Here is a 19,852-nt window from a genome sequence, read left to right on the forward strand (position 1 = left end):
ATTGATAGAACCCATGCCAAGGTAATTTTTTATAGCATTATCCCTTGCACTCACTTCTGTTCCGATTTTTCCCCTCTCTCCCTCCACCCCCCTCCCCAAGATGGCAAACAGTCCTATACATGTTAAACATGTCTCAGTATATCCTAGATACAATCTATGTGTGCAGAACTCTTGTTGCACAGGGAGAATTAGATTCAGAAGGTAAAAAATAACCCGGGAAGAAAAACAAAAATGCAAGCAGTTTACATTCATTTCCCAGTGTTCTTTCTTTGGGTGTAGCTGCTTCTCTGTCCATCATTGATCAGTTGAAACTGAGTTAGATCTTCTCTTTGTCAAAGAAATCCACTTCCATCAGAATACATCCTCAAACAGTATCATTGTTGAGGTATATAATGATCTCCTGGTTCTGCTCATTTCATTTAGCATCAGTTTATATAAGTCTCTCCAGGCCTCTCTGTATTCATCCCCCTCGTCATTTCTTACAGAACAATAATATTCCAAAACATTCATATACCACAATTTACTCAACCATTCTCCAATTGAGGGGCATCCATTCATTTTCCAGTTTCTAGCCACTACAAACAGGGCTGCCACAAACATTTTGGCACATACAGGTCCCTTATACCTCTTTGGGGTATAAGCCCAGTAGTAGCATTCATGCCGTAGATCTTGAACAAGACAAGGCTTTGGTTTGGTTTTCTAAATATTTTAAATTCAGAACCTTGCACATATCCAATAAAATGGGCATTGCAGACCAGAAAAAGAGGTTTGGGCCTGGGAGTCCCTTATCTGCACTTTGCTTTCCTTTTCAATATCTACAGCTCGGCATGTGACCATGGAAGCTTGTCCTGCTTGTTGGTGCTTCCTTCCTCTGTCCTTTTCCTTACTTTTAAAAAATGCTTGAGGAACTCTCTTTTCCCCACCTCAAAACTTGGGAAAAAAAGGTCCTCACCAACCCTTGCCCCAAAACAAAATCTTTGTACAAATGTGCATCCCCTGCGGTCTCTGTCCCCGCTTCCTTCTGCATTGGGCCATCGAGTCTTCTCTGGAGGTGCCTCATGTTCCCCAGCAAGCGTGGGCGGTGGTTCCACTGAACACTGGAACAGACTCTTGGGACGGACTGCGTTGGAACAGGAGGAGAGTGGGCCGGTTGGCCTTTGGGAAATTGCAGGCTGCTTTTAATGGCCACCACCAACTTTCCGAAGCAAAGGCCTTTCTTTTTAATGTGAACAGTTGTCAGGAGAGGCTGTGTTTGTTAAATGTGCTAGCCACGTGATGATGGAGATGTGAGATCGGCTCTGGCCTGGAGAAGCTTAAAGTGTCCGGGGGTGGTCAGTCCTCCCAGCTCCGGGCATGTGCAAAATGAATGTGCAGGGGTCTGGAGGGAGGCCCCGGCAGCCGGGGGGTCCGCGGTGGCACTTTAGCTGAACCTTAATGGGAGCTAGTGGTTCCAAGGGACCAAGGTCAGGAAGGACAGGAGGTCAGATACAGGGACAAAGTGTGCAAAGGCACAGAGGGGGGAGACTGGATGTCATTTACGGGAAACCTCGGATCGGTCAGTGGCTGGACATAGCATGCAGTCGTCTTGGAAGGATGGGGAGAACTTGGTTGTGGAGGGCTCTGCATGCCTTGTGTAGGAGTATGTGCGTTATATGCTAGAGGGAATGGGGAGCCACTGCAGGTTCTGGAGTAGGGGGGTAATGGTATAATGGTATGAATGCCTCTTGGTCAGAGGTGTTTTGTTTCTGACCGAGGGATAAATCCTGAAAGCAGGAGACAAGTTAGGAGGTTCTTGCAGTGGTCCAGGAGAGAAGTGTTCCGGGCCTGGACTTAGGGCGACTGTGAGGTGAGTTGGGGGAGGAGCTGCGATGAAGTCTTGGGGAGCAGCATCAACAAGACATGGCACCTTGGTGGGGGAGGATTGCACAGGTGTTATATTTGAGATGCCAGGATGTGGAGAAGTCCTGGAGGGAGAGGCAGGCCTAGAGCTTGTGAGGAGGCAGTGTGGTACAGGGGGAAGAGCTCTGACTCCAGAGGCAAGGAAGCTTGCTCCTCTATATTTGGGGGCCAGTCATTTCGCTTCCCTGGGCAGCCCCAGGTAAGCCCCATCTGTAAAAGGAGGGGTTGGGCTCAGCAACTTTTGGGGTTCCTTTCAAGTCTGTTCCTAAAAGCTATGAGGAGGGGAAGACCTGGGTCTGTAGAGATAATGGTTGGACTCAGGGAGATGACTGAGCTAGACCATGTGCAGAAGGCCTAGGCAGAGGCTTGGCGTTCACCCTTGCCCATGGACCTGGATACAGATGATGAACCCGGAGGGGAGCTGAACAGACCCAGTCAGGAGGGAGGAGAAAGGATCCGGGGAAGAGGGGAGAGCCTTTGGTACGAGGAGGAGGAGGAGGAGGAGGAAGAAGAGGAGGTCGTTGAACTGGCAGTGAAGAGGTCGTTGGTGACCTTGGAAGGACTGGTTTATTTGGGTGCTGGGACTGAAGCTAGATGGCAAGAGCTAAGAAGGAAGGCAAGGTGGGAAGTGGAGGTGGTCAGTGATCCCACCGGGCCTTTTCTAGGAGTGTGGCTCTGACAGGTGAAGTGGTACAGGGCTGAAGCTCAGAGAGGAAGTAGGAGCAAACTGAATGATGGGGGAGGTGACCATGTTTGAGGTCAGCAGGGAGGAAACTCAGGGTGGAAAGGAGAAGTTGAAAATGAAGGCGAGAGGGGTCACATGATCAACAAGATGGCAGACATAAGACATTTTCTCTGACCCCCATGATCTTTCAGCGTTCCCTGAAACAAAAATTATGTGCCAAAGATAAAGCATCCTCAATTGTTTCCACGGTCTGGGACACCCAGACCATGAATCAAATAAAAGGAGAGCTGCCTACTCTTGCCCTCCTCCCCCATCCCCCACCTCTCAAAAAAGAGCAACAACTGGTGTTCCCCTGCCCCTGAGTCAGGGAGGGGCACTAGGAGATCCAAGGACAGCAGCCAGGCTGACATCAGAACTTGCTCCTGTATCCCAGCCTTCCCTCGTTCCAGTGCCACAAAGACCCTAGCTCCAAGCTGGGGAAGTTTGCTCAGGCCTTGACAGTCAACTTGGCCAGAGATCTTTAGGAACTAAAGCCTGTTGGGAGTGCAGCCCAGAAGCACTAGTGCTCAAAATCTCTGAACTGCCGGTGTTGGACCGTAGATCTGGGAACAAAAAGAGTGGGACAGGATTGCCATGCACGTGGAGGGCTGTGCAGGACTCCGCCAGGCCTAAGGGGAAAAACACAGCTTCCAACTGGGGCTATTTCTGACCACTCAAAAGTTAGTGGGCCAGAGACCTAGACTGGCAAACTGTGAATTGCCCAGTCTGGAAGGATGTTGCTATGCTTTGAAATCCATCCCCCAGAGAAACCCAAACCAGAAGGGAAGGAATAAAAAGTGAGTGATCAGAAAAGTAAGTGGTGAGGGGGGAAGACTCAACATACTAGAGATCTCAGGAAGAAGAAACTTCAAAGGCCTTGAATAAAAACAGATAAATCAGCAGGACCAACAGCAGCAACAGAAGGAAATAGAGCTTCAGGTCTAGTATACAATTTTAGGGATCTCTGAATAAATACTGCAAAATGCAGTACTTGACCAGACAGTGGACCCATGTTTTGAGAACATGGAACTACAGCTCACAACTCCTGAATTGTTTAAAAGAGAAATGAGGATTATGAGAGGAGAATGTATTTATCTCAGAGCAGAAATAATGAGCAGAATAGGAAAAATTTGACTCTGTAATGGCAAGCCTTACCAAAGAATAAAGGACAGAACAGTAGATTGGTAATGCAAATATTCAAAAATGAAGGAGAGAAGAAGAGAAGCAAAACCCCAAAACATTAAAGAAAATGTGCTTAAGGTGCAAACAAAAATTTAAAAAAAATACCTTTTTATTTTCAATATACATGCAAAGCTAGTTTTCAGGATTCACCCTTGCAAAACTTTGTGTTCCAAATTTTTCTTCCTCCCTTCCCCAATCCCCTTCCCTAAACAAGTAATCCAGTATATGTTAAACATATACAATTCTTCTATACATATTTACACATTTATCTTGCTACACAAGAAAAATCAGATCAAAAAGGAAAAGAAATGAGGAACCCCCCCAAAGCAAGCAAACAACAATAAAAAAGATGAAAAAACTTTGTTATGATCTACATTCAGTCCCTTCATCTTCTCTCTGGGTGTAGATGGCTCTCTCCATCACAAGTCTATTGGAATTGGCCTGAATCACTTCATTGTTGCAAAGAACCAAGTCCCTCACAGTTGATTGTCATATAAGTTTGTTGTTGCTGTGTAACAGTGTTCTCTTGGTTCTACTCACTTCATGTAGCATCAGTTCATGCAAGTTTCTCCAGGCCTTTCTGAAATTAGCCTGCTTGTCATTTCTTATAGAACAGTTATATTCTATTACATTCATATACCATAATTTATTCAGTTGTTCCCCAGCTGATAGACATCCACTCAGTTTCCAGTTCCTTGTCTCTACAAAAAGGGCTGCTTCAAACAAAATGTACAGATCTTGAAGACAGGATGCATAGATACATAAATGAAGACAGGATGCATAGAGAACCTAAGGATAATAGATCTCCTGAATATGATAGGACCAAAATATCTTTACACCACAACGAAGGACATAAGAGAAATAAAAGAAAACCTTTAAAAATATAAACTATCCAAACTATCAGAAGATCAGATAGAGATTTTTAATAATCCAATCTCAGAAAAGGAATTAAAACCTCCACACTCTTGTACCTGATAGATTCTCAGGAGAATTTTATCAAACTGAATTGAAAAAGAAAGAACCCTATCAGAATCTTTTTGAGACAAATATAGTCCTAATGCCTAAACCAGGGAAAGATAAAACACAGAAAGAAAATGATAGGCCAATATCCTTAAAAAAACATTGAGTCAGAGATTTTAAGCAAAATCCTATCAAATAGACTACAGCAATTATTCAAGATAACATTTATTATAATTCTTTTACAAGGATGCAATGATAGTTCAACATCTGGAAAACGATCAACTTAATTTCATTAAAAACCAAAATATCTCAAACCACATGGTCATTTTAATAGATTCAGGAAATGCTTTTGATAAACTACAATACTTTTATGTTTAAAAACCCCATAAATTGAGGGACTTTTAAAAAATATCATAAAAGGTATCTTATCTAAAACCAAAAACAAGCTTCATATGCAATGAGGATAGACTAGAACCTTTTACAATAAATATGAGGGTGAAGTAAAGGTGCGCAGTCTCCCTCCTGTTGTTTGAGGGTTCTGAAAATGCTAGCAATAGTAATAAGATAAAGGAAAAATAAAAAAGCCAAAAAAAAAAAAAAAAAAAAAAGAAACAAATAGGTAAAACTATGCCTGCTGATTGCTAATGATAGAATGGTTTACTTGGAAAACCCCAGGGAATCAGTAACAATACTGAGACAGTAATATCAACAAAGTTGCAGGCTACAGAATAAATCTTTAAAGATCAGTATTTCTATATAATAACACAACAAAAAGCAAGAATAGAGATAGGAAACCCCATTCCATATTACTACTGGATGCATAAAATATCTGGGAATCAACTTCTCAAAGCACACAAAACACAGATTCAGTTACAAAATGTTTCTTAAAGAAATAAAGCCTAAGTAACTGGTGGAATATTCAATACTCATTGGCTAGGCTGTGTCAGTATAATTTAAATGATAATAATACCAAAATTAATTTAAACTTTTAATATTATACCAGTTAAATTAGCAAGGAAATACTTTATGTAGCTTGATAAAATAATACAATTCATTTAAAAAAACAAAAGATCTAGAATATCTAGACAACTGATGAAAAGAGGGAAGGCTAAAAGAGGAATAGTACCTTCAGATCTCAAACTGTATTAAAAAGTAACAGGTATCAAAATCATCTGGTATTGGTTAAAGAACACAGAGATGGATCAATAAAACACAATAAAACACGCTAGACAAAAGAAGATTGAGAAAAATAGAACTCAGCTACTCAGTGTTTGATAAAGTGAAAAACATAAGTTTCCACTGGGGAAGAACTCCCTATTTGATAAAAACTGTTGGAAAGTAATCTGGGAGAAATTAGGCTTAGACCAATGCCTTACATTGTATATCTACAATTCTAAATGGAAACATACCTCTACATTAAAGATCACACTGTAAAAATATTTTTATTATATATAGTATATGTGATATGTATTATATATATAAACATTTCATATAACTCACAACTAAGGGTAAGAGATAAATTCTTTTTTTTTAAATAGTATTTTATTTTTCCAAATACATACAAAGATAGTTTTCAACATTCACCTTCACAAAATATCTTGTGTTCCAAATTTTTCTGCCTTTTCTCCCCCTCCCCAAGACAGCAAGCAATTTGATATAGGTTAAACATATGCAGTTCTTCTAAATGTATTTCCATATTCATTGTGCTATGCGCACACACACACACACACACAAATCAGATCAAATGTGGAAAAAACATGAGAAAGGGGAAAAAAAACCAAGCAAACAACAAAAGGTAAAAATATTATGCTTTGATTTATATTCAGTCTTCATAGTTCTCTCTCTGGATGTGAATGACACTTTCCATCAAAAGTCTATTGGAATTAACTTGAATCATCTCATTGTTGAAAAGAGCCAAGTCCATCACAGTTGATCAAAACCTTTCCTTCCAAATTTTTCTCCCTTCTCCCCCTTCCTAGACAACCGATATATAGGTAGTTAAACATGTGTAGTTCTTCTAAACATATTTCCACATTTATCATGTTGCACAAGAAAAATTAGATCAAAGGGGAAAAAAGTGAAAAAAAAAAACCAGGAAAAAAAACAAGAAAAGGTGAAAATACTATGTTGTGAGTGTGGGAACTCTTAGTCCCCACAGTCCTCTCTCTGGATGCATCACTCTCTTTCCATCACAAGTCTATTTGAATTGGCCCAAATCACCTTATTGGGTTTTTTTTTAATTATAGCTTTTTATTTACAAGATATATGCATGGGTAATTTTTCAGCATTGACCCTTTGCAAAACCTTCTGTTCCAACTTTTCCTCTCCTTCCCTCCTCCTTCCCCCCACCCCTTCCCCCAGATGGCAGATTGATCAATACATGTTAAATATGTTAAAGTATAAATTAAATACAATATAAGTGTACATGTCCATACTGTTATTTTGCTGTACAAAAAGAATTGGACTTTGAAATATTGTTCAATTAGCCTGTGAAGGAAATAAAAAATGCAGGTGGGCAAAAATAGAGGGCGAATCACCTTATTGTTAAGAGCCAAGTCCATCAGAGTTGATCATCATATAATCTTGTTTCAACTCACTTACTACCAGTTCTTGTAATCCTTAGAGATATATTCTTAACCAAACAGGAGATACAGGCAGTTACAAAAGATAAAATAGATAACTTTGATCACTCGAACCTGAAAAGCTTCTGCAACAAACCACATTGGTTCATGTAAGATAAAGGGAAAGTGGTAGAATGAGGGGAAAAACAAGTTTGTTTCAAATTTCTCTATAAGGGTTTGGTGTCCGAGATATAAGCAGACACACACACACACACACACACACACACACACACACACACACTGTGTGTGTGTGTGTGTAGATAAAGAGATAGATTAAAAGATTAATAGTCATTCTCCAGTAGATTAATGGTAAGAGGATTTGAGCAAATAATTGTAAAGTATTCACAACCACATGAAGAAAGTGTTTTAAATCACTGATAATAAGAGAAATGCAAATAAAACAACCATGGTTTTACTGCACTCCTCGGAAATTGGTAAAAAAAAAAAAAAAAAATTACAGTAGTTACTAATACATTGTTGGTTGAACTATGCAGTGATAACAACCATTTTGGAAAACATTTTGGAACTCTGCAAATAAAGTGACTAAAATGTCCATTTACTCCCATTAAGAATAAAGTCCCCATATATTCCAAAACATGTTTGAGACAGTTAAGATTTGTAAACAAAGTAGATGCTCATCAATTGGGTAATGACTAAATAAATTGTAGTATATGAATGTAATGGAATATGACTGTAATGTTAAGAAGGGATGTGTGTGAGGATGAATACAGAGAAGTGTGGAAAGGTCTATGAACTGATTCAGAGCCAAGTTACACAGTAATAAAAACAATATAAATGGGAAGAACAATGACGCCAAAAAATCAAAAACGAAAGTACAAAATTATAAGGTTCAAGTAGGACTTGAACCAGGAACAATGAGAAGTCACCACTGACACTGCTCTTTCATGGAGGTGGGAGATCACACTTTGCACGTGTTTTTGGACTTTTTCTATTTGTTGATCTGTTGTGCTTTTTTTTCCCCTCTACAAAAATATTTGTCATATGGGATGGCTCTCAGGGAACAGAGGGAAGGTTACATGAGACAATGGTGATATAAGAAATAAAATTTAAAAAAAGATTTTTAAAAAGAAAGAAAATTGGGGAGAGAGATGGGATATTTAAAGGGGCAGCCTGCTAGAGGAGAGTTGGGAGATTGACAGAGAGTTGGGAGTTGACAGAGATCTCCTCTGTCAGTCACTGCTGTTAAAGGGCTTTTGGCAGCCTAGAGGTACAAAGCTTTCCACTCACTGCCCTTTGGGCAGCTTGTGACCGATCCTCCCAGTGGCTTTGGCAGTGACAAGGGACACTTCACTTTCTGAGATGGAGCAAAGGAAGAGACCGTGTGGCACCGGAGGTGGATTAACTTGGGAAGGAACAGACTTGGGACAGCTGGACTCAGACCTCTGCCGAGGGAGAGGGAGGAGGTAGGAGTAGCTCGAGAAGAAGATTGGGAACAGAGAGAATAGGTTTGGGAAAAGTGAAAGGAAATTTGTGATCAGGAGGGGAGGAGGGCTCTGGAAGAGGATATCTGGTGATGGGGTGGTAGGACCCAGTATCTAAAGGGAGGAGAAGCAGAGCCCGAATGGGCCGTGAGCCTGAGCGGGGCCATGACAGTGACAGCCTGGGAAAGCGGGGAGGAGGGGAGGAGTTTGTGGTCAGAAACGGGGTCAGTTTGTAGATTGTGCAGGTAGGAAGCTTGTGGGTGTTGAAGGGGATCCGGTCTGCGGCCATCCTGGGTGGGCTGAGGTAGAGTGAAGGTAGGAGTCCTAGCAGAGAGCAGATGCTGCCCGGCCACAGGGCTTGCTATGAAAGAATGGAAGGGGTGGGCGCCCCAACGCTGGGCGTGAGTGTAGCGCATGACTAGGAGAGCTGGCAGGCCAGCGGGGAGAGAGGGAGCAAGGGGATGCCAGCTTATAACCCACACGATCCACGAGCACCCACTTGCCAGGAGGCCTGGCAGAAAACTCGTTGGGGAGGATTTGCGGGAGGACCGGGACAGATGAGTCCCATGGCAGGGGACACGTGGATGGGCTCTCAGAGCCGGACATGTTTGAATTCTGGCACGTCTCAGTTAGGGGCCCTTAGTGACCAGTGCCCGGCTTCCCCACAACCTGAGGAGACCACCCCACTCCCTACGGGGATGCTGGGGGGACCCAGTGAAGCAAAGTCTGGCCTGATGTAATGTGGGGTGGGCAGGCTTCCCCTCGGGGTCCTAGGCTCCGGGCTTGAGTTCTTCTGTGGCTTTGGGAAGTGTTATTCTGGGGTGCCCAGCAAACGCAGCTTTTACCTTTGGAAGCCCTGAGAAGCATTGGGCTGCTTTTTGGATGGAGCAGTAACCTGTTGGGCACAAGCCTTCTCTCCACCAAATCAGGGCCCCTCTGTGCTCGGGCAGAACCGAGGAGAGCTTTGATGAGCTTTCTCCTCTGCCAGTCACTGCTGTTAAAGGGCTTTTGGCAGCCTAGAGGTACAAAGCTTTCCACTCACTGCCCTTTGGGCAGCTTGTGACCGATCCTCCCAGTGTGCTCGTGAATGTGCAGACACACACACACACACACACACACACACACACGCACGCACGCACAGCTAGAATCTTTGGGGAAAAAAAGGGCAATTGAATTAAAAAAAATTAATATTTTTATACATTTTCTTTCCCCTCAGACTTACCTAGGGAGCCCTCTTTAAGCAAAGTTTGTGTGTGTGTGTGTGTGTGTGTGTGTGTGTGTGTGTGTGTGTGTGTGTGTGTCACACACACATAGAGAAACTAGTTCAGCAAAACTGTAAAGCCATTGCATTTTAAAAGTGAGCAAGTGCTCTGTACTCGGAGAAACCGGAGCAAAGGCTGATTTGGGAGGGTAGAATGAGCATCTCTTCCCAGAAGAGGTGAATTTTGTAAGCGTAGAGAGACCTGGAATGGGACACACCGAGCGGGAGGAGAGAGGGGGAGGGAGGCTGAGGAAGGGGGCATTCATGGATGGTTTGGGGGAAGACAGTGCTTAGCAACCACATAGATTTGGATCGTGGCTTTTCTTTGGTTGCAGGGGCTGGTCAGGACGTGGGCCGCAGCTGCATCCTTGTCTCCATCGCAGGCAAGAACGTCATGTTGGACTGTGGGATGCACATGGGCTACAATGATGATGTAAGTTCCCCAGAAGCCCTGGAGCATGGGCCTCGGCACGGGGACCGGGGGTTATTGGGAAGGGGGGATGCTTGAAACGGGTGCAGAGAAATCCCCAAATCTGAGGAGTAAGTAAAGCTGCCTCCCCCATCCTCTTCTTTTGTGTGAGCCGTCTCTGTGGCCTTGGGTAACCAGAGTGAACCTTGCTCTGCCTTTTAATAGCTGTTAGGACCGAGGCCCCTGGCCTCAGAGCCACCCGGCTTCCCCGTCCAAGTCAGGCCCCGGGGCTGTGTGGGGAGCTTCCTTGCAGTCCCACCATTGTTTTTCCTCCCAGGAAGCCTGGCCTGGCACAGGGGAAGGCTGGGCTCTCGTGGCAGGCCAGGCCAGGCCAGGCCAGGCAGCTGGATGGGAGGCACTCTGAGCACATTTGCTTGGGAGCTGCTTAGAAGGTCTAAATACTAGAGAGTGGACCCTTGGTCAGGGAATTTGGGGTCTGGCTCTGCATGGGCTCCCAACATGGGCTCCTTCCTAGCCATGGGCTTAATGCCCTCACCAATTTTAGTTGGGATGGGGCTCTTCCTGCCCAGCGCCCTGCACTTGGAACTTTTCCCATCAGTAGAAGCCGCCCCTCTGCATTAAACAAGGAATGTTCTGGGGGTTTGAACCTGGCTTTTTTTTTTAAATAACCGCAAACCTTCAGGCATAATGACTGGTTTGCAAGGTCAGCCCAGAGCCCAAAGTTGGCAGCATTTCCACCCTTCACTTCTGAGCACTTCACGGCTTTGAAAAATAAATGAGGCAAACTTAAGAGCGCTCCGTGGGCCGGCTCCGCTGTCTGACGCCGCGGCTCGAGCCTGGTCTGGCTCTCCCTCCTGGGCACTGTGGCCCTCCTGAATAACGGCCTCTCTTGGTCTCGCTTTTCCTTAGAGACGCTTTCCAGACTTTTCTTACATTACCCAGAATGGAAGGTTGACTGACTTCCTGGACTGCGTCATTATCAGGTAGGAGCCTCAGTGGATCTTGCGAAGGGAGAGAATATACTGGGGTGGGAGAACCAGGCCCTGGGGGGCTCGTCCTGTCTGGGCTCTGACCATGCGCACTGGACAGTTGGGCCCTGCTCCCTGTCACCTGGGCTAGGTGGCTAACGTGGGCACGCCGACCTGGGGGGCGAGCACACGTCTGCTTTATAGCTGGGGAAAGGGGTCTGGGGCTCCGGCCGTAGTTTTGGGCCCGTGTCTCACACTGGTCTATGTCAGAGGTCGGGCTTCCCTCATCCTGAGACTCTTTCTGCCTCTACTGTGTAAATCTTCAAGGCAGTGGGGTGGATTCCAGATCTGTGCTCCCGGGCAAGGCAGGTGACTTGTCCCTGCCTCAGTTTCCTCCTCTGTAAAAGAAGAGGTCAGGGGAGTGGCTCCGAGGTCCCTTCCTTCTCCAGATTGGAGTCTTCACTTGACACAAAAATGTGAGTTGTCATTAGCCAGGAGAGGAACCACTTGATGGCCAGACCACTCCTCAAACTCCTCCCACAGCGCTGTTGTCTGTGAGGGGCCGTTCTCACGGTCGCGGGGTGTCGTGCTCTTGGGGTGATGGAAGGTGCCTGGCCGCTGGGCCCCCCAGCCGGCACCTAGGCACCCCCACTCCGGCCATCATCCTCTCTTTTAGAGTTCTTTCTTGATAAATCATGTTCTAACGCAGCAGATAAACAAGTCCTCAAACCACCCGCAGTGTGTACTTCCCAAAGACTTAAACCAAACAGCACGAGAGCGTTTACAGGCCACGCAGTGAATGCCCCTTGTGCTTTACCGCTTGTCAGGGGCAGAGTTCCAGACATTTTAAGGAGGTAGTCCCGGGTCATCCCTTGTCTCCAGCCCAGGGTGACCCCGGGCTCTGGTGTTCATTTGCATAATTAGAGTAGGTGGGTTTCTGACCTCCTCTCGGCAGCTCTTTGTACAGATCCCACTCTCCTGGGTTCTCACTCTCTGTGCTCTTCATTCTTGACCCCCAGCCACTTCCACTTGGATCACTGCGGGGCCTTGCCGTACTTCAGTGAGATGGTGGGCTATGACGGCCCCATCTACATGACCCACCCCACCAAGGCCATCTGCCCCATTCTGCTGGAGGACTACCGGAAGATCACCGTGGACAAGAAGGGGGAGACCAACTTCTTCACTTCCCAGATGATCAAGGACTGCATGAAGAAAGTTGTGGCTGTCCACCTGCACCAGACTGTGCAGGTCAGGGGGAAGGCCGGGAAGAGCAGGGGCCGGGCTGGCTGGGCCGGGCTGACTGGGACGGGCTCCAGAACGCAGGCCACTGCAGCTGCCTTGGCTTAGGTACTCCAGAGCTAGAATAATGAGCAGCTCTCTGAGAGCAGCTGAGGGAGAGCCGGCTGCAGCCATGAGCTACAAGAGCACCCGCAAAAGCCAGCCCTTACTGCCCCGTCTTGCCTCAGGTCACAGAATGAGGCTTCTGTGCTTCTGTGGCAGCTGAATCATGTTTTAATGTTCTTTGAGGTCTTAGTTCCCCAGAATGGAGGTAGCATAGGAGGACTGACCTCAGTGGTCAAGTGTCCACCCCACCCTTCCTCCTCTCAGACCAAACCAAATGTGACCCCGCTGCCAAGGGCCGTGCACTTTAGAGTGTCCCACTCAGGGCAGCCCTTTGCTTTTCATTGGCAGGAGGCTAACATCTCCCATTGCTAGGAAGTTTTTACCATTTCAATCCTCAATCTGATCTTACCATCTACTGCCAGTTGTTTTTGGTTCTGGCCCCTAGGGCATAGTGCTCCAAGGCAGCCCCCATAGCCTCCAGAGGCTTTTTTCCTGTTGTAAAATGTGTCTTTGGGCTTCACAAATAACTCCCTTTAATTTTTCTCTTTTTCCTCTTTTTAAATTGCTTTTTTTTCTGATTATACACGTGCCAAATTCTTATTTTTTTAAAATACACATTTCTTTATGAATCATGCTGAGAACTTTTCTCTTGTAAACGATGTCCGTACCAGCGTTAAAGAGCCTTTTCCTGCCAAATGCTGTACAAAGCAACCATCCTTATTCCCGAAGAGCTTTGAGATAATATTGCACACGGAGGACATAGCATTATGGAACCTCAAACCTTGGGCACAGATGCCCAGGAGGAGGAGGGGACTGCACCACCAGGACTAGGGAAGGAATGGGGAGAAGGTTGAGGGAAATATCCTGGCAACACCTGTGGGTGCTGGAGATTGGCTCAGGGGCTCAGTGGTCTTGGTTCGAGGGTGTCGAGGTTACCATGAGTCATGGGGGTGGAGGCGGGGAATAGAGCAGGAACCATTTTTCCTTTTCCCTTTAAAACCTTGGCTGCAGTTCTGAGGAGAGTGCTGGCTAGAGGATGGAGGCATTTCTGTGGCAGGTTGCTTTCTGGCAGGCCCGAATCGCCAGCTGTGGCAGGGAGCAGAGCTTGGGTTTGGGCCCGCCTGGCGTCTCTGCCAGCTACCTGTGCTGCCCGCCCCTGCCTCCCTTCTGTCACAGCCCACAGGATGAAAGCCGGCCTCTTCCCTCCGTAGGTGGACGACGAGTTGGAAATCAAGGCCTACTATGCGGGGCACGTGCTGGGTGCTGCCATGTTCCAGATCAAAGTTGGCTCTGAATCTGCCGTTTACACAGTAAGGCGCCCGGCCTCCCGGGGCACGGGGGAGGCGCTTTGGGGAAGTGGGAAGAGGGTGGGCAGAGATGCTCTTTAAATGCAAGGCTGATGGCTGCTTTCCTCTGGCTCTCTTTGACTAGGGCGATTACAACATGACTCCGGACCGGCACTTGGGGTGAGTGGGACGGTGAGCTTCTGCTCGAGTGGGGGTTTGTCTTTGTGCTTTTCCCACGGGGGATTCACAGCCAGGATGCCAATTAACCTGCGAGGGCGTGGGTGGCTGCTTGACGTTCCTTCATCCACGTCTGCTTAGAACAGCCTGTATCGGGGGCGCATCTGAGAGCTTCTCTTACTTGGAAGTCTGTGCCAGTCTGATCAATACCTCCCTTCCCCCCATGCCCGTGGCCACTGAGTGAGAGTGGCCGCCCTCAGCTGCCTCAGGAGTGCCGGGCGAACTTTGCTGTGGAGATGAGCAGACGGGATGGGGGCGCATCCCCTCTACCCTCCCTCTGTCTTTGGGGCCATTTAATTTTGACTTCTCCCAGGAGGCTTCATTTGCTTAGCCTGTCTCCTTGGAGAACAAATGGGTTAAAAGGTTGAGAGGGACTTGGAGGGTCTTAAAAGCTCCAGGGACCTTCATGGCCATCGAATCCCACCTCATTCTTTGGAGGAGGAAGCTGAGGGGGATAGTGAAGTCCGGGCTACAAACAGGAAGTTCTGAAGTGGGATTTGACCCCCCAAGTCTTCCTGACTCTAGGTCCAGGGCTCTCTCACTATATCTCATAAGGTGTTCAGGAAGGCCAGAAATGTGACTTTGTGGCATCACCGCCCTTGTTGAAAGGGGATCAGCGTTGCCCAGAGAGTCCGGCAGATGGGCCTTCCTTGCCCGGGAGCTTGGGAGGGAGGCCAGAGCCTGCTGGTGACTGCTGAGAAGGGCCGGGGCAGACCTCGGGGCAGACCAGGGCAGCTGACCCCGGCACTGAGCTTCATGGCGGGTGTCCTGCTTGCCTCGCAGGGCTGCCTGGATCGATAAGTGCCGGCCTAACCTGCTCATCACCGAGTCCACTTACGCCACAACCATCCGAGACTCCAAGCGCTGCCGGGAGAGGGACTTCCTGAAGAAAGTCCACGAGACGGTGGAGAGGGGAGGAAAGGTGAGCAAGCAGGACGAGGACCGGAGCCCTGGGAGGCTGGCAGCGTGAGCATTTATTAAGTGCTTGCTGCGTACAGGTGCTTTGCACTTGGTGCACACCTGGCACATGAGGAAGACTCCCTGCCCTCAGGGACCTTCTGTCTTAATTGGGACAAGAGAGCACAAGAAAGGGAGCGGAGGGCAGAAAGAGTGCACAGACTTGTGGGGAGGATCTTGTGGATCGTGTGGGAAAGATCTTCTGGATTATGTGGGGAGGATCTTCTGGATTGCCTGGTGAGGATTGAGAACTGTGGGTTCTCTGGTTCACTGAAGCATGTGGAGCAGCGTGTGGATGGGGCTTGGAGGCTCCTTGGGTATCCAGCCCGAGATGGGGGTTCCCGGTACAGCTCAGGCTCCGTTCTTGTTGATCCGTGCACGGATGGTGTCAGAGGCCAGGGCAGCGAGCCAGGGCCCCTAGGGCCAAGCTCTGGCTGATGCTCCTGTCGGCAGCAGCCGAGGATTGGAGCTGGAGGGCCCCTGTAGGTCCAGGGCAGTCCCCGCAGTGTAGAGAGAGGGAAACTGAGGCCCGGACTGCAGCCGAGCCTGCGTTCCCCTGCCGCACACTCTTCAGCTGTGGCTGAGTTAGGAAAGACAGCGGGGAGGAGCTCAGAGGGGTCTCAGCATTCTGGGGAAAAGTTATGGCTCCTTAGCACTGGGCACAGGTGAGACCGGGTCCAGGATGCGGCAGCCCCAGAGCCTGGGGCTCCCAACGCCGGGGAGGGTGGCCCCAGCTGCTGTTTCTCTGCTTCCTGAGGCACTCTGAGCAGGAGAGGGGTGGGGAGGAGAGGAGGGACCCCCAGGGCCTGGGAAAGGCAAGGGCTGAGGCTCCTCCGCTAATGCTTCTGGGCCCTGGCTTTTGCTGCAGGTTCTCATCCCAGTGTTCGCCCTGGGCCGGGCTCAAGAGCTCTGCATCCTGCTGGAGACGTTCTGGTGAGTCTGGGGGCTCCTGTCCTTGGGCGTGGGGAAGAGAGATCCCGGAGGGCGGGTGCCCTGGCAGGGACCTTGGGGCGGGCCCAGGAAAGTGCCCAAGGACCAGCCCGTGGGCATAGGAGCATCTGCCTCTGGTTCCCTTGGCTGCTGCTGAGCGTGGATGGGACAGTGGGGAGCAGAAGAGCCCCCTTCTGAGCCTGCTGGTTGGGGCGGAGTTAGGGTTCCCCCCTTGTTGTTGGTCCCTCCCCCGCACACATGATCCCCAGGGCCTGCAGGAGGCTGATGGAGAGGGAGAGTGGGGGGCAGGCCCTGACCGCTTCCCCGTCCCCTCCCAAAGGGAAAGAATGAACCTGAAGGCCCCGATCTACTTCTCCACGGGCTTGACGGAGAAGGCCAATCACTACTACAAGCTCTTCATCACCTGGACCAATCAGAAGATCCGGAAGACGTTTGTGCAGAGAAACATGTTTGAGTTCAAGCACATCAAGGCTTTCGACCGAGCTTTTGCCGACAACCCCGGGCCGATGGTAGGGGAGGGCGGGCCTTGGCTGGACCTTGTCTGGGCGGGGGCAGGGGAGGGGGGTGGTAGAGCCTGGACCTCCAGTGCTCCCCGAGGAGGGGCCGGCCAGAAGGAAGATGGGAATATCCGGGCCTGCGCCCCTTTCTGGACGTTGGGGTTTGGGGCCTTGTCCGGCAGGGGGCCTTTGGGATGATGAGGGCACCGGGTCCTGGTCCGCCTTCTGTGCCCGCTCCACAGCAGCGGCTAATGGCGGGTCCTTGGCATTGCCACCACCGCCTCCTCTCCTTCCTCCACTCAGGTTGTCTTTGCCACCCCGGGCATGCTGCATGCTGGGCAGTCCCTGCAGATCTTCAGGAAATGGGCCGGGAACGAGAAGAACATGGTAGGGGGGTGGCCCTGGCCAGGAGCCCCAAGCGGGAACCATCTTCCCTTGCTGGCCCCTGTTATTTTAGGAGCATGAAAGGGTGGGGCAGGGACAGCTGTCTGCCCCCAGTGGGGAGGAGGAGGAGCCTTTAGTGTGGGGTGGGGGCTGAAGATGGCACCTTCCTCCTCGGGGGATCAGGCCTTAGTGCCCCGTCCTGGCGCCGCCTGGTTTACTGCCCCCCAGTCAGCTTTCTTCCAGGGAGGAGGGGGAGGGGACCATCCCCAGCCACTTCCCATGGGGTCTCCCTGGCTCCTTGCATGGGGGGGGGTGCCCTGCACCTGCCCTTCGTGGGGCTGTGGGCCCACATCCTCTTTCTGCTTGCAGGTCATCATGCCGGGCTACTGTGTGCAGGGGACTGTGGGCCACAAGATCCTGAGCGGGCAGCGGAAGCTGGAGATGGAGGGGAGGCAGATCGTAAGTCCCCGGCATGGGGGGCGTGGGGAGGGGGCTCTCCCACAGGTCATCCTTGGCTCCCAGCCCCCACACTGGTCAGGTGCCCTCAGCAGACAAGGTGTTCCTCCCCCCCCCCCCCCCCCCCGGGCCCCTCCTCCCCAATCCCAGGCCTGAAATCCTCCCACTGGGTGGGAAGTGACTTGACCTTGGTTAACTTGTGTCATTCACTTGTCAAAAGAAGGGGCAGGGTCTAGACTCCTGAGCCCGGCCCATCCCCATCTTGCAGAAGGAATGGAAGTTCAGAGTCAGATTATCTGTCCAGGGTCTCCCAGGAAGGGGCAGGTCTGAGCCCAAGTCTTTGGTCTGTGCTGGTGAAAAGCCGGCCTTCCTACAAGGTCAGAGGCCGAGAGCCCGAGGGCCTGGCAGGATGGCTGGGGGGCAGCAGTTGCCTGCAGACCCCCCCACAGGGCCCGGGGCCGCCTTCTCCCCAGGGGGGACCCGTGGAACTCTCCTGGAAGCAGGAGCAGGGCTGGATCCCACCCCACGGCCCTGCCCGTCCCTCGCCGGCCCTCTGTGCAAAGGGACAACCCCATTTCCAGAGGGCTCCCCTCAGCGCCCCACGGAAGGTGCCGGTGCCCTGGGCCCGTGGCCCCAGCAGCCTGGGTCCCTTCTGGAGCCCGAGCAGCCGTGGGGTTGGGCAGGGAGGCTGGGGCAGCCTCACAGACAGCCTGGTTTGGCCCTCAGCGCTTCTGTGGTGGCTGCTTGTGTTCCCCATTTCACAGATGAGGAAACTGAGGCAAAGGGGAGGGACTTGTCACATAACTGCTACCAGAGGCAGGATCTGAACCCAGCCAGGTCCTGCCGACATCCCCAGTGCTCTTACACTGCGCTGCTTCCCGGGGGGGGAGGGGGGAGGGGGGGCGGGAGTGGCAGCCGGGACTGGCGGTGACTAATGTCTCTGCCCTCGCCGTGTGCCCCCCCCACCCCCCCCAGCTCGAGGTGAAGATGCAGGTGGAGTACATGTCCTTCAGCGCCCACGCCGACGCCAAGGGCATCATGCAGCTGGTGCGCCAGGCGGAGCCGGACAACGTGCTGCTGGTCCACGGGGAGGCCAAGAAGATGGAGTTCCTGAAGCAGAAGATCGAGCAGGAATTCCGTGTGTGGGCCAGGCCGGGGCGGGGGGGGGGGGGGGGATGGGGGAGCCCCTGCCAGGGGGGATGGGGGGGAGCACTCAGCCCTGGGGCAGACTCGGGGCTGCAGGGTCTCTGCGCAGTTTGGTTATTGACGGTTGGGTTTGAGGGGAGCGTCGGCCCCGGGGCCCGAGAGCGGGCAGAGCTCTGAGTGCGTGAGCCGGGGGAGGCCGGGGAGTCTGGGCCCCCTGCGGGGGAACCACCCCGGCCCAGGCTTAACGGTCACGTGGTGCCTTTGTCAGATGTGAACTGCTACATGCCGGCCAACGGAGAGACGGTCACCCTGCTCACCCACCCCAACATCCCCGTGGGCATCTCGCTGGGCCTGCTGAAGCGGGAGATGGCGCTGGGTACTGTCCCGGGAGGGGCCGGGGGGCAGGAGCCGGGCTGCTGGAGGGGGGGAGGGGAAGCGAGGTTCTGGTGGGTGAGGGTCTCCTTCTCCTCCCCCCACAGGCCTCCTCCCCGACGCCAAGAGGCCCAAGCTGATGCACGGCACGCTGATCATGAAGGACAATGTGAGCGGCCTCTCTGAGCCGGCCAGCGGGGACTCGGGGAGCTTCCGGGGCGGGGGCCTACTGGTCACCTGGGGAGGGGCTGGGCAGGGCCCTGGGAGGCCCCCCCACCCCGAGATCCTAACACTCTGTCCCCTCCCCCCAGAATTTCCGGCTGGTGTCCTCGGAGCAGGCCCTTAAGGAGCTGGGCCTGGCGGAGCACCAGCTGCGCTTCACCTGCCGCGTGCACATCCACGACACGCGCAAGGAGCAGGAGACGGTTCTGCGCGTGTACAGCCACCTGAAGAAGTAAGGGGGGCCCCCACTCCTCCCGGGGGGCCTGGGCCGTCCCTCCCTCCCCCCCCGGGGCCCAGTATCTGTGGCCCCACAGCCGGCCCCTCTCCTCTCCCCCTCAGCGTTCTGAAGACGCACTCGGTCCAGCACCTGCCCGACGGCTCGGTCATGGTGGAGTCCATCCTCATCCAGGCCACGGCCCACTCGGAGGACCCGGGCACCAAAGTCCTGCTGGTCTCCTGGACCTACCAGGTGAGAGCCCGTTGGGCAGCCGGGGCCTGGGGATAGGGGGGGCG

General features: G+C 50.9%; 1 protein-coding gene across 2 annotated transcripts in view; it reads left to right on the forward strand.

Moving 5' to 3' along the window:
• INTS11 (integrator complex subunit 11) overlaps positions 1 to 19,852 on the forward strand; it is a 28,979-nt gene that overhangs the window by 8,764 nt on the left and 363 nt on the right. For both annotated transcript variants that reach the window (XM_051988844.1, XM_051988845.1), the window contains exons 3-17: positions 10,425 to 10,522; positions 11,429 to 11,502; positions 12,507 to 12,735; positions 14,043 to 14,141; positions 14,263 to 14,297; positions 15,138 to 15,276; positions 16,180 to 16,244; positions 16,582 to 16,771; positions 17,063 to 17,146; positions 17,513 to 17,602; positions 18,575 to 18,737; positions 19,014 to 19,121; positions 19,225 to 19,286; positions 19,429 to 19,571; positions 19,679 to 19,808. In XM_051988844.1, the coding sequence (XP_051844804.1) occupies positions 10,425 to 10,522; positions 11,429 to 11,502; positions 12,507 to 12,735; positions 14,043 to 14,141; positions 14,263 to 14,297; positions 15,138 to 15,276; positions 16,180 to 16,244; positions 16,582 to 16,771; positions 17,063 to 17,146; positions 17,513 to 17,602; positions 18,575 to 18,737; positions 19,014 to 19,121; positions 19,225 to 19,286; positions 19,429 to 19,571; positions 19,679 to 19,808 (1,709 nt within the window). The remainder of the gene's footprint in view (positions 1 to 10,424; positions 10,523 to 11,428; positions 11,503 to 12,506; positions 12,736 to 14,042; positions 14,142 to 14,262; positions 14,298 to 15,137; positions 15,277 to 16,179; positions 16,245 to 16,581; positions 16,772 to 17,062; positions 17,147 to 17,512; positions 17,603 to 18,574; positions 18,738 to 19,013; positions 19,122 to 19,224; positions 19,287 to 19,428; positions 19,572 to 19,678; positions 19,809 to 19,852) is intronic.

This window comes from Antechinus flavipes, chromosome 3 (assembly GCF_016432865.1).
Source record: "Antechinus flavipes isolate AdamAnt ecotype Samford, QLD, Australia chromosome 3, AdamAnt_v2, whole genome shotgun sequence".
NCBI lineage: Eukaryota > Metazoa > Chordata > Mammalia > Dasyuromorphia > Dasyuridae > Antechinus > Antechinus flavipes.